We start from the raw sequence: 14,546 nt of genomic DNA, 5'->3' as shown, positions 1-14,546 counted from the left end.
TTCAGCTCAGCAACCTGTTCTCAGAACTGGAAGCTGTGGCGAGAGTGCCTCTGAGCGTGTGCAGAGTGCACTTCTGTAGACACTAAGCTAGCACAGCCCACGCCTAGGATTGGGAGATAAGGTTTCCAGGTGAAACCTCTCTGCGGGGGTGGGAGCCCCACAGTGGGTGCTTCCAGACAGTCACACTTTTTAGGTGGGATTCAGTCACCCACCAGCTGATTGGGGTTAAACCATTATAGCTGTTTAGAAGGTCTTGCACAACAAAGAAAACACAACCGGACTGTTTGCAGTAAGGAAAGTGGCAAGAAAACATGTTGGAAATGTGAGAGGCGGCGCTTGCTTTGACACAATGTCCTCTAACACCCCACAAAACAAATCAAAATGAATGCACATTAAATAGCAGGTGTGGTGCTACCCACCATTGGCCCTCGGAAGACAATGCGGCCCTTGGGCTGCCAAACGCTTTATCCGTTCCTGATCTAATCCCCCTGCAAACAAACGAGGAAGAATCCTCAATAAACAGGCCTCCTGGAAGCATCTGGCATCCAACGCCAGCACCTCTAGAAAGCAGGTTTGAGAGCAAGGCCCTGAGGGATAGTTCCATCAATAGAACATGGGACTCTTAATCTCAGGGCCATGGGTTCGAGTCTCACGTTGGGCGAAAGATTCCTGCATTGCAGTGGGTTGGACTAGATGACCCTCGCGATCCCTTTGTGGTTCTATGATTTGAAGGGTTGGGTGGTGTCTCTGTGCCAGAGTTAACGATGGGTGGGGAACTTTGAACCCATAGACTGAATGAGGCCAGTGTTGGCGGTCTCAGCCTTTTAAAGCCCTGTTTCCCGTCTCTTCCTCCTTTCCTTGCAGCTGTCCTACGGCTCCAGCTCTCCAGCCCTCTCCAACCGCCAGCGCTTCCCTACCTTCTTCCGCACGCACCCGTCAGCCACTCTGCACAACCCCACCCGAGTGCAGCTCTTCAAGAAGTGGAGCTGGACCAAGATCGCCACCATACAGCAGACCACAGAGGTGTTCACCTCGGTATGGAGAGACCCCAGCCCTGAGCAGAAATCCCCCACCTGACACACCTTTCGGGCATCCTGGGACATCCTGCAGCATTGCCCAACCCTACCCCCCCAAAAAAAAACCAGACAGCGGTGCTGCTTAAGCACTTAAAAGGACCACAGATTTGATAGGGGAACGGGTGGCGCTGTGGTCTAAACCACTGAGCCTCTTGGGCTTGCTGATCAGAAGGTCAGCGGTTCGAATCCCCATGATGGGGTGAGCTCCCGTTGCTCTGTCCAAGCTCCTGCCAACATAGCAGTTCAAAAGCACACCAGGGCAAGCAGATAAATAGGTATCACTGCGGCGGGAAGGTAAATGGCATTTCCATGCACTCTGGTTTCCGTCACGGTGTCCCGTTATACCAGAAGCAGTTTAGTCCTGCTGGCCACATGACCCGGAAAGCTGTCTGAGGACAAACACCGGCTCCCTCGGCCTGAAGCGAGATGAGCACCTTTGACTGGACTTAACGATCCAGGGGTCTTTTACCTTTTTTACATTTTACCACGGATTTGAACAAGATTTGCACAAACTTCTAGGAAAGTAAGAAGGTCCCAGCCATGTCGCTGTTTGCACAATACTTCCCCCGGGGGATCTCTTAATTTGTTAATGGCGCTGAGAGTTTGCCAGGAGACCCCTCCCAGAGCTACAGTTCCCAGCACTCTTAACAAACTACAATTCCCAGATTTTTGGTGGGGAGTGGGAGCCATGACTGTGGAAGTGGTATAAGAGTGCTTTCAATATACTGTATGGTGTGAATGTCACCTTAACGCCCTACATGCAAGGTTTAAAGAAATGTGTTTTCCCATTACAGAAAGGGGATGGAAGGGGGCAGGAGAACCACCATACAAGTCCCAGGGCTTGGACCCTCTGGGACATCCCCAATGAGTCCCCTGGTGCCAGGTGCAAGTCATGAGGTTGTCCTTGTAATTTGCATTTATTTAAACAACAGCAACAAACCAGTCCCCAGTATTTGCTTGATTCTGGCAACAGCCAAGAACAGAGTTGCTTTTCAAGGGTTCCCATTAAGTTCTGTGGCACCAAACAAATGGGCTATATTTTGTGGAACACAATAATCTTCTTGATACTGTGTCAGAGCCAATCTATTCTCTAGTGCCAGCAGCTATTCTCCTGGTTGTTACACCAAACTGGGGCTGATGGATATTGTGGTCCAAAATATCTGGAGGGAACCAAGTTGGGAAAGGCTGTTTTAAGGAGTCGTTTATCTACCGGAACTGATCTTGTGAATTCCCAAACTTCAGCAGGCTATCAGAGTTTGTTTGTCTCATAGCACAAAAACCCCTTCAAGGCCTTTTTTCTTAAAAATCCTCATCTGTGTGTGATGTTTCCTTCAGCTGTAACATAATCATTGCTTTATCCTGAACACACACAAATCCATGCACTATACCGTAATATTAGAACCTTGAAACTTTCAGCTTTCTTTCAAAATAAGTTTCTAGTCCTTATGAGGACCCAAGCTATCTTTAAGTCCTTATTTGTTTCTTTTACTTTAATGCTTCTAAACCTCGCTTTCATCTTAGTAAAAAAGAATCAGAAGAAAGTAGACAAACTAAAACCACAGTATTACAGTAAAAACGATCTAAAATGTCAAACACATCAGCTTGTGCTTGATTAGTACAATTGTATCAATATTATGCAGGCTGTTAATGGGACGCGGGTGGCACTCTGGGTTAAACCACAGAGCCTAGGATTTGCCGATCAGAAGGTCGGCGGTTCAAATCCCCACGACGGGGTGAGCTTCTGTGGGAAGGTAAACGGTGTTTCCGTGCACTGCTCTGGTTCGCCAGAAGCGGATTAGTCATGCTGGCCACATGACCCGGAAAAACTGTCTGCGGGCAAACATTGGCTCCCTCAGCCAATAAAGCGAGATGAGTGCCTCAACCCCAGAGTTGGCCACGACTGGACCTAATGGCCAGGGGTCCCTTTACCTTTACCTATCAATATTATGCAGGCTGTTAATGTGCTGGGTAATATAAGCAGCAAGGAGAGAGGTCTCTGCTGCAAGGAGCTTGCAGTCTGAGGTTAGGCAGCTGAGAGAGAGAGGAGAAGAAAAGAATGAGATAGGAGAGGCATGGATAAAATGAAAACAGGAGGAGGCAGGGATGTTGTTAGTCTGCCTCTAGACTGCTCTCTCTGGCATGAAGCATATCTCTCGGTCCCTTTTTCCTACTGAATCTTAATAAATGTCATCTAAGATCTCTGCTGAGTGCTGTTCCCTCTCCAAGATGTCCTAAGAAGAATTACCACTTCCAGTTTCAGAGAAGGAAATCGCACCGACAAAAGAAGTAGAACATTTCTACCAGCTGCGCTCCGACATGTCCATCACATTAATGCAAATGTTAAGCTAATGAAGCTATTTTTGTGTGGACCGCGATAAGCAAATGGGCTGCAGCCCTCCGTGCCTCATTGTGGTACATTTCCACAAGCTCCCACAAGGCCGGGCAATTCTCCTGCGGCTGAAGAAAACCCTTTGTCTAATCTCAGTCCTTAAAAAGAGCCAATTAGAAAATTTGTCTGACCATAGTTGTACTGATAGGCCCAGTGCGTGACTGGTCACAGAAACCATCTCATGCTTCTTACAGAATCTTGGGGGGCGTATTATTATTATTATTATTATTATTATTATTATTATTATTATTTACACCAGGCTCACAATGCAGCACAGATTCCTGTACCGTTAGGCGCCAAACTTCCATGTTACATTAGTCATGCATTTTCGAAATCGTGCTTAAACGAACTGTTTTTTTTTATCTTGGAGAGAGAGGACACGCTCCTTACGTTCAACACCTGTATAGCAAGCTGCCTTTTACTGAGTCAGACTATTGGGCCATCTGGCTCAGTATTGACCACGCTGATTGACAGCAGCAGATCTTCTGGGCTGCAGCCCTAACTGGCAATACCAGGAACCAAACCTGGGACCTTCTGCATGCAAGGCAGAAGCTCTGCTACTGAGGTATGCTAAAGGTAAAGGTCAAGGGACCCCTGACCATTAGGTCCAGTCATGGCCGACTCTGGGGTTGCGGCGCTCATCTCGCTCTATAGACCGAGGGAGCCGGTGTACAGCTTCCGGGTCATGTGGCCAGCATGACTAAGCTGCTTCTAGCGAACCAGAGCAGCGCACGGAAACGCCGTTTACCTTCCTGCCAGAGCGGTACCTATTTATCTACTTGCACTTTGACGTGCTTTCGAACTGCAAGGTGGGCAGGAGCAGGGACTGAACAACGGGAGCTCACCCCGTCACGGGGATTTGAACCGCCGACCTTCTGATCGGCAAGCCCTAGGCGCTGTGGTTTAACCCAGAGCGCTACCCTGCACCACCCTTTATCCAGTGGATTTTCCTAGGCAGTGAACTTTCTGTAGACTTTATGCTAATGGCGTTAGGTGTGTTTAAGTTTGTGTCACTTGGGAAGCGGTGGCCTTCCAGAAGCTTCTGGACTGAACCAGTCCCTGCCTATTAGCTGGGATGGATGGGAGATGGGAGTCCAGGAACATCCCAACCCCGTGTTAGATAAAAATAAATAAGTGAATAGATTATGGCTAAGTGTGAGGAAAGGGCAGGGCTGGATTTAGGTTTGATGAGGCCCTAAGCTACTTTATATGTCCAGCTATCCTTTTTCCACAAATTGTCACTGTTTCTTGTGCTGAATATATGCTATATGGTAATTTATGGACCTAATAGGTCTCTAAAGCCATTTGCACATGTTGCCTTGCAACCAGTCCATGCAGAATGTAGGCACCCTAAGTATAAAGGTAAAGGGACCCCTGACCATTGGGTCCAGTCGTGACCGGCTCTGGGGTTGCAGCGCTCATCTCGCTTTACTGGCCGAGGGAGCCGGCATACAGTTTCCAGGTCATTTGGCCAGCATGACTAAGCCACTTCTGGCAAACCAGAGCAGCGCATGGAAACGCCGTTTACCTTCCCACTGGAGCGGTACCTATTTATCTACTTGCACTTTGACTTGCTTTCAAACTGCTAGGTTGGCAGGAGCTGGGACCGAAAAACGGGAGCTCACCCCATTGCGGGGATTCGAACCGCCAACCTTCTGATCGGCAAGTCCTAGGCTCTGTGGTTTAACCCACAGCGCCACCCGCATCCCTATGTATAGAAATGAGCAAACCAGCGATATTTTAGGGAGCAGGTGAGGCCCATTACACCATAGGAGCCTACACAACACAAAACACTGTTGCTTTATGTAGGTTTTATGTAATTTGTTTTTTATCTTAAATTTTGGAAATGTACATCCAGGTGTTTTTTCCCCCTTTAAATTTGTTGTGGGCCCCCAAGAGAGTTGGGCACTAAGCTACAGCTTGTTTAGCTTATACGTAAATCCGGCACTGGAAAAGGGGTTGAGGTTGAGACAGTAAACACTTCTCCTCACACTCAGAACTTTTCCTCCAGAGACTCCTGCCTGTCTTTCGCTGATAAAGGATCGCCAGCAAACTCCTTGTTATCCTCCTCCTCCCCATCTCTTGTCAATTAGCTTTCCTGTCCTGCCTGTTCCCTGCCTAGGCCTTTACTTGCAAACAGGCTATTACTCACAGCAAGCAAATAGCCCAGTGGAGAGCTAATAGCTTGGGGGCGATTCTCATTAAACCAGTGCAAGAAGGAAAGGATATCTTTTTGGTAACTTCTATGCTGCAGTTCCTGTCTGGTTTGGGGGTGGGGTGGGGCCCTTACATTGCCTCTTCTTTATCACCATCATCATCCTTGTTGTTTTTTAAGCACATTTAACGTAATGCGTAATTTGGCTCTTAAGAGGAGCCAAATTAGCTGTCACCTATGTTTTGCGCAAAATTGGTTTTGATTGCCATGGCAAGAGGCAAGGAGTTATGGGGAAATCCTGTCCAGTGAAGCTGTCCCCTCTCCTTCAACAACAACAACAAAAGGTTTCTGAATATTTTTCAGGTATTGCCCTACAGCCACAGGGGCTAGAATTTTTTTTGAATAAAATAGAAACAGAGATTCTCAGGAAGCTGCATTTGCTGTTGGATACAAAAGGTGGCGCTGTGGGTTAAACCACAGAGCCTAGGACTTGCCGATCAGAAGGTCGGCGGTTCGAATCCCTGCGACGGGGTGAGCTCCCGTTGTTTGGTCCCAGCTCCTGTCAACCTAGCAGTTTGAGAGCACGTCAAAGTGCAAGTAGATAAATAGGTACCCCTCCGGCGGGAAGGTAAACAGCGTTTCCGTGCACTGCTCTGGTTCGCCAGAAGCGGCTTAGTCATGCTGGCCTCATGACCCGGAAGCTGTACGCCGGCTCCCTCGGCCAATAAAGCGAGATGAGCGCCGCAACCCCAGAGTCGGTCACGACTGGACCTAATGGTCAGGGGTCCCTTTACCTTTACAAAAGGTACTTTACCAGTGAGGTTGTAGAAGCACAGGGAACGTGCACTGCTGATTTTTAAAACCCTTATCCTAAACCACCATTGCACCCCCTATTTTAGCATTACCTTTACACTGACCCATTGTTCCACTCCAACATCACCTATTCCTTCCTTATCTCTGTGCCTCCTTCTTCATTCCCATAGACCTTGGATGACCTGGAAGAGCGAGTCAAAGAAGCCGGGATCGAGATCACTTTCCGCCAGAGCTTCTTCTCTGACCCTGCTGTGCCCGTCAAGAATCTGAAGGTGATCCTGGCTGGGAGGGCAGAGGGACTCAGCTTTGCTTCATCCAAACCCCCTTCAACAAGGGTGGGTGGGATACAGTGGTACCTCGGGTTAAGTACTTAATTCGTTCCAGCGGTCTGTACTTAACCTGAAGCTGTTCTTAACCTGAAGCACCACTTTAGCTAATGGGGCCTACTGCTGCCGCTGCGCCACCGGAGCACGATTTCTGTTCTCATCCTGAAGCAAAGTTCTTAACCCGAGGTAATATTTCTGGGCTAGCGGAGTAAGTAACCTGAAGCGTATGTAACCTGAAGCGTATGTAACCCGAGGTACCACTGTATTTGGATTGCTTTGAATCTCTGCTTTTTGTACGTGCCAGATCTGTGCTTTTTGCTGCCTGGGACAGCTTCAGGCTGTTGTGGGGCAGGGACGGGCTCGTGCGGAGCTGTGAAAAGTTTCGTCCCACTGTACATATCGCAAACGGACAGCAGAATCCTAGACGTGTTTGCTGGAAGATAAGCTCCAGTGTCTTCAGTGGGGCTTTCTCCCGAGTAAGTGTGCTCTGGGTGGCAGCCGCAAGGAGGGTTCATAACCACGAGCCACATCCCTTTGGCCTCGGCTAACCGCTAGAGCAGGCATTGTCAACCTTTTCAGACCCAGGGCCCACCTTTAACGCAAACATGCGTTTGGGGACCCACTTGTTAATCGTTTGACATATATCCGCAGGGTGATCCTTCTTCTTCTTCTCTGGCAATCACTCGTAACCGAGTAAGATTGTCTTCCATAAACACGGTTTTAACAACGAGTCCATAAGTGATTGTGGAGGCAAATTCTGGATCCACACGTCCTTCCACAGTGGGGACATTGGTTTCTGGGCAGGAGTTGATCACGGTGTGGATTTGCCAAGCGTGCCTTCCTCTAAGCACGTTTATCCCTTGCGTCCTGAGTTTGGTAAAAGCTGTTCTCCGATTGGAGTGCTCGCAGGCAAGTGTTTCCCAGTTTTTGGTGTTTATACTGCATTTCTTTAGATTTGCCTTGAGACAGTCTTTAAACCTCTTTTGTTGACCACCAGCATTACGCTTTCCGTTGTTAAGTTCAGAATAGAATAGTTGCTTTGGAAGAAGATAATCAGGCATCTCTACACAACATGACCAGTCCAACAAAGCTGATGTTGAAGAATCATTGCTTTGACACTGGTGATCTTTGCTTCTTCCAGTACACTGGGATTAGCTCGCCTGTCTTCCCAAGTGATGGGAATGGAGGGTTAATTGACTGAAATTTTGAGAATGCCCTTGCTGGGGGGGGGGGGGCAGTGTGTTATATTACTCCAAGTGACAGAGTGTGTGTGTATGTGGGGGAGGCGATCTGGGTGGAAGGAAGGGTGTCAAAACTTTCTTGCTTCCTCGTCCCAACCCCCATTACTTGGCCAACTACCAATGATGCTTTTTAACACTTAGGGTTGCATCCAATCTTAGTCCCATTCAGATCAGATGCTTTGAAATTAATAGATAGGACTAACTTAGGTCCATGCATTTCAGTGGGTCTATCCTGAATAAAACTTAGTTGGATGCAATCCTTAGATTTTGAAAACCTATGCAGAAATTTTTGGTGTGTGTATGTGTGCACACACACACACACACACATATATACATATTCAGTTTATAACAATTTAACAATGTGCAACACTTATACATTTGCAATCTAATAACAGAGGAAAGAGAAGAAAAGGAAACAAAGGGGGAGAGATAAAGGAACTAGGAGTTAAATCATGCAACATTTCTTAGATACGTTCGTTAACATTATCTGAGTGGCAGTTTTCTAATTATAAGAACGTAGAGATTCCAACGAGCCTGGATCAGGGATGACTATTAATAAACTAAATGCTTCCTTTATTAGTACAGTCGTGCCTTGGTTTTCAAACAGAATGTGTTCCGCAAGTCCGTTTGACTTCCGACACGTTCGGAAACCAAGGCATGGCTTCCGATTGGCTGCAGGAGCGTCCTGCAGCCAATTGGAAGCTGCGGAAGCCACACCGGACGTTCGGCTTCTGAGGCAAAGTTCGCAAACTAGAACACCTGCTTCCAGGTTTGCGGCATTCGAGTTCCAAGTGGTTTGTGGACTATGCTGTTCGAAAACCAAGATTCGACCGTATATGCGAGTTAGTGAAAGCTTTTAACTAGCAGTTACCAATATATTATTAAAACATGGATGTTGCCTTTGAAATGCATGGCTGCTCTTGTAATTGGAACGCTTTTGGATTAAATTTTGTAGATATTGTTTACCCTGCACTTTGTCAGGCAAGTAGGACAGGAGTTTAACAGCCACTCTGCTTCCTTGCGATAGCCTTATCTTCCACAAGGTCGTCTGTCTAGGTGTCTGTCTGTCTGTTTGTCTTCCAAATAGTAGGTGGCTATCCCTACCTGCTGTAGATTCCATAGAGGGGCCTTTGGCCTTTTGCACCCCCAGATAAACTTGGAAATTTCCTTCTGCCGTTTTTTGAGGCAATCGTCTTTCACCATTACTGGGACTGACTGGAAAAGAAATAGCATTTTTGGCAAAACATTCATTTTTACTGCTGCTATTTTTCCCAACAGGGAGAGATTCATTCTGCTCCATATTTCTAGATTCCTTTTTACCTCGAGCCACACTTTTTCATAATTGTCTTTGCAGATATTTATATTTCTTGATGCTAAGCATATCCCTAAATATTTAACCTTTTTATGGACTTCTTTCTCCATACTTTGCTCCAACTCTTTCTTCTCTTCTTCCTTCAAATTTTTAACAGAGGGGGAAAAACCTCCCGTCCACTTTCTGCACCCTAAGCACCTCTGAACTCGGTTTCCTTTGTGGAAAGGCAGAGTGTATATCAAAAAGTGTAATCTATGTAATCTATGAGATGGGCTTACACTGTCGCCTCATGCTCCAAGCCAAGCACGATTGGTAGGTGCTTCTGGCGCACACACGTGCTGGTGGAGGCCGGTGGGGGGGAGAAGGCAGGGTGAGGAAGAAAGAAGCCACCCCTGAAATTCAGTGCCTTTCTCGTTCTGGCGGCAGCTGCCATCCCCTGAGCCGACAGATGGACAGACAGCGCCACCCCCAATCCTCCTGACAGCTTCTGCTCAGGGGAGAACTCATGCCACCAGAATGAATGAGCCAGATACTGCCGCAGCACTTCGCCTCCCCTGTTGGGTTGGGTTTTCTCTTTTTAAAAAAAGAACAGGCAGTCAACGCTTGCAAGAAGCATCCAGCAGCAGCAATCGGAATATAGCTGCCTTGCTCCCTTTTCATGTCAGCGAGTGGCTGCATTTATCATTGCAGAAGAAAACAAGAGCACTCTCTCTCTCTCTCTCTCTCTCTCTCTCTATATATATATATATACAGTGGTGCCCCGCAAGACGAATGCCTCGCAAGACGGAAAACCCGCAAGACGAAAGGGTTTTCCGTCTGCAGAGGCGCTTCGCAAGACGAATTTCCCTATGGGCTTGCTTCGCAAGACGAAAAATGACGAAAAAAATCGATTTTTTTTTTTTGCTCCAAAACCCCTTATTCTGAATCGCTAAGCTGCTAAAAGCATTTTAGCAGCAAAACCGCTAATCCCCCCCCCCAAAAAAGCCGTTTTTAGCCCTTTTTTAGCCAATAGCGCTAATAGCGCTACTACGTCAATGGGCTTGCTTCGCAAGACGAAAAAACCACAAGACGAAAAGACTCCCGGAATGGATTCTTTTCGTCTTGCGAGGCACCACTGTATATATATACACACACCGTATTTTTCTCTCTATAAGACGCACTTTCCCCCTCCTATAAAGTAAGGGGAAATGTGTGTGCTTCTTATGGAGCGAATGCAGGCTGTGCGGCTATCCCAGAAGCCAGAACAGCAAGAGGCTATCCCAGAAGCCTTGCTGTTCTGGCTTCTGGGATTCAGAATATTTTTTTTCTTGTTTTCCTCCTCCAAAAACTAGGTGCATCCTATGGTCTGGTGCATCTTATAAAGCGAAAAATACGGTATATCTTGGAGGGAGGGCTGTTTGATTGGTGCAAAATTTATCTCCTGCCTACCCCAAAGACGGCTCCCTCTGCTGGTTGGGACCCTATGGGGCCAGGGTGGCTTATAGGCAATGTGGCCCCTTTTCCCCTCACCCCAGAAACAGGGTGTTTTGCATCGTGACTTCAGATCACCAGGCTGCTCGGGAAAGGTCTATTAAACATTAATGAAAACTGCATTTCGGATTCATTGGCGCTCGCGCTGCAGGAGCAAGAGGCAGGAACCCCAAGCAAGAGGCAGCGCGTCTCTCTCATCAAATGCCTTGTCTCCTTCAAATATGCAGAATTCGCAGCTAGATTGGGCCAGCCGCCCCGTGCGCCAGCGTGATGTGCAGCAGTGAGTTCAGGGCGCACAAAAGAAAGCTCTCCTCTGCACAATGTACAATCAGCGCAGGAATTCAGGACCGCAATTAGATGGTGACGCCAGTAGCTTTGATGGTTTTGGGGGTTGTTGTTTTTTTGGGAAAGAATCAGACTAACTCAGATTGCTCATAAATAGCACTCCCATAACAAGAGATAGTAGCGTACCACTGAGCAGTGGTTGTCTGCTGGGACAAACAAGGGAGAACAACCATCACTTTCATCCTCTGCTTCAGAGAGGCAGCTTGTTGGCAGGGGAGTAGGAAGTGGGGGCAGAGGGGCCGCCCCAGGTGCCATCATGGGGGTGACAAATTATCAAGTAACAATTACTGCCCTACTAGGGTGCTTCATAATGGGACACGGGTGGCACTACTGAGCCTAGGGCTGGCTGATCAGAAGGTTGATGGTTCGAATCCCCGCAATGGGGTGAGCTCCCGTTGCTCGGTCCCATCTCCTGCCAGCCTAGCAGTTCAAAAGCACGTCAAAATGCAAGTAGATAAATAGGTACCGCTCCGGTGGGAAGGTAAACGGCGTTTCCGTGTGCTGCTCTGGTTCACCAGAAGCGGCTTCGTCATGCTGGCCACATGACCCGGAAGCTGTACACCGGCTCCCTCGACCAATAAAGCGAGATGAGCGCCGCAACCCCAGAGTCAGCCACGACTGGACCTAATGGTCAGGGGTCCCTTTACCTTTACCTTTTTTAGGGTGGCTCATCAAAAACTTTTTTTTTTTTTTTGAAAATGTCTGCTCCAAAGATCTTATCTCACTACACTAGGTATTATATAGCTCTATATGAACTTTCGTGCATATCAGTTAATATCTTGACCCTCCTCCACAAAAATAGCTGTTTACTCATGTAAACTATGTCGTGAAGGCTGAAATTTCAATTCAGTGGAGCACTTACTGTTCCCAATCCTAACCCTGCGGAAAGCCGTCTAATTGGACTTTAATTTGATTTTGACATGTTTTTAGGAGGTAATTTAATTATTGCTTGATTTTATACCAATGTTATGTATCTGATGTTAGCCGCCCTGAGCCCGACTTTGGCTGGGGAGGGCAGGATATAAATTAAAAATGTTGTTGTTGTTGTTGTTGTTTCCTTTGTAAGAAAATATGAAATAACGTAAAACCATTTTTGCAGGCAATAAGAAACGTCCATGTGGGGTGGGGGGGGGGTGACAAAAATGTTTCCACACTGGGTACCACCTGACCTTCCTATGCCTCTGCTTGTTGGAAGCATAACGCTAAGCTAGGGAACTATAAGCAGGGAGAGCTCCGATCTTGCTTGGGGGATTCTCAGAGGCATCTGTTTGGCCACTGAGAGAACAGGCTGCCATACCCTCCAACATTTCTCCGATGAAAATTGGGATGTCATTATTATTATTATTATTATTATTATTATTATTATTATACCCCACCCATCTGACTGGGTTGCCCCAGCCACTCTCGGCGGCTTCCAACATATATAAAAACATAATAAAACGTTAAACATTTTAAAACGTCCCTATACAGGGCTACGGGACGTGGGTGGCGCTGTGGGTAAAAGCCTCAGCGCCTAGGGCTTGCCGATCGAAAGGTTGGCGGTTCGGATCCCCGCGGCGGGGTGCGCTCCCGCTGTTCGGTCCCAGCGCCTGCCAACCTAGCAGTTCGAAAGCACGTCAAAGTGCAAGTAAATAAATAGGGACCGCTTACTGGCAGGAAGGTAAACGGTGTTCTGTGTGCTGCTCTGGCTCGCCAGATGCGGCTTTGTCACGCTGGCCACGTGACACGGAAGTGTCTCCGGACAGCGCTGGCCCCCGGCCTCTTAAGTGAGATGGGCGCACAACCCCAGAGTCTGTCAAGACTGGCCCGTACGGGCAGGGGTACCTTTACCTTATACAGGGCTACCTTCAAATATCTTCTAAAGGTTGTAAAGTTACTTACCTCCTTGGCTTGGGAAGGGGGTTCACATGACTCCACACCCTCCAACATTTCTCTGATGAAAATAGCGACTTCCTAAGGAAAAGGGGGACATTCCGGGATCAAATCAGAAATCTAATCAGGGATGGCTTCTGTAAATCCAGGACTTTCCCTGGAAAATAGGGACACTTGGAGGGTCCGGGATGCTGGACAAGATGGGCCTTTGGTCCAGGTGTGTGTGTGTGTGAAGCAAACTCCGTGTTCATATGTTCAATTCATTAAAAGATACATGAAAGTTTGGGTTATGGGAGTGAGGAGAATGTGTTCGTGAATTAAGCAATGCTCCGTTTATTTTTGGTTGCTGTTTTGGGAATGTTGTTAATACAGTTGTTTTATAGATTATGAATGCTGTAGCACTTTGTGAATCCTGTGATGCGTTTTTTGTTGCAATTGCTTACCTTATTTTTAGTAGTTCTGTTTCATAGGCGGTAACTGTTTCCTTGATCATTTGCGGTCGTTTTGCTGACGATTTGTTAGTTCTTCTATATGATTTGTGCTGTATTTGGGACATTCTGCTCTGTTATTGTCATCTGTTGCTTGTAAGCCGCTTTGGGATTCGTCTGAACGAAAAGAGGCATAGAAATATAACCAATCAATCTGTGATAAGTACCGTATTTTTCGCTCTATAAGACGCACCAGACCACAAGACGCACCTAGTTTTTGGAGGAGGAAAACAAGAAAAAAATATTCTGAATCTCAGAAGCCAGAACAGCAAGAGGGATCGCTGCGCAGTGAAAGCAGCGGTCCCTCTTGCTGTTCTGGCTTCTGGGATAGCTGCGCAGCCTGCATTCGCTCCATAAGACGCACACACATTTCCCCTTACTTTTTAGGAGGGGAAAAGTGAGTCTTATAGAGCAAAAAATACGGTAACTGATCATGCTTGACTCTGTGGAAACGCCCTCCAGCCACCTGACCCTACTTTTCCCCTTACAGCGCCAAGATGCCCGTATCATCGTTGGACTCTTTTATGAGACGGAGGCGCGGAAGGTCTTCTGTGAGGTGGGTGCCCAGGGCGGAGGTTCCTCTCTGGGAATACAAGAGGCTACAACGAAGGAGCTTCCTTCATTCCCAACTTTAACTAGAGATGTTGGGGATTGAACTTGCGACTCTCGGCAGGCAAAGCAGAGCTTTACCTACTGACTTACAGCCCTTCCTCCTAGAATGTGTGGTAGTGAAGGTGAAGGACCTACCTATCTAGGTAGGTCCCTATCTGTTACTAGGAGCATCAAGGACGCTGCAAGAGTCAAACGACAGCAGGAAAAAATGTTTTTTTTATTTTGTGTAGCAATTGCTTGGACACAAAGGCACAGACCAGCTCATGTTCGGAGTCTGGCCCTGAATTCTAAGCGAGCCAGCTTTTTATACATTTGCAGAATACAATACCACCTGATTTATTGTAAACCACCTGATTTCTGGGAAATCGAAAGTTATAGTAAGTTCCTATTACCATGTAAGGTCTTGGCCCCCTCCTTCCTGCCATGGCCTCACTACACCACGGCCAT

At 47.3% G+C, this 14,546-nt stretch overlaps 1 protein-coding gene across 1 annotated transcript in view; it reads left to right on the top strand.

Annotated features, from left to right (window-relative positions):
* The window catches only part of GABBR1 (gamma-aminobutyric acid type B receptor subunit 1), a 190,217-nt gene that overhangs the window by 142,327 nt on the left and 33,344 nt on the right, over positions 1-14,546 (top strand). The window contains exons 9-11 of the mRNA XM_083424773.1: positions 865-1,035; positions 6,604-6,705; positions 13,978-14,043. Of these exons, the coding sequence (XP_083280899.1) occupies positions 865-1,035; positions 6,604-6,705; positions 13,978-14,043 (339 nt within the window). The remainder of the gene's footprint in view (positions 1-864; positions 1,036-6,603; positions 6,706-13,977; positions 14,044-14,546) is intronic.

The sequence above is a fragment of the Podarcis tiliguerta genome (genome assembly GCF_965153285.1).
Source record: "Podarcis tiliguerta genome assembly, chromosome: 2".
In the NCBI taxonomy this organism is placed as follows: Eukaryota; Metazoa; Chordata; class Lepidosauria; order Squamata; family Lacertidae; genus Podarcis; species Podarcis tiliguerta.
The sequence above is the reverse complement of the archived record's forward strand: the minus strand, read 5'-3'. Positions and strand labels throughout refer to the sequence as shown.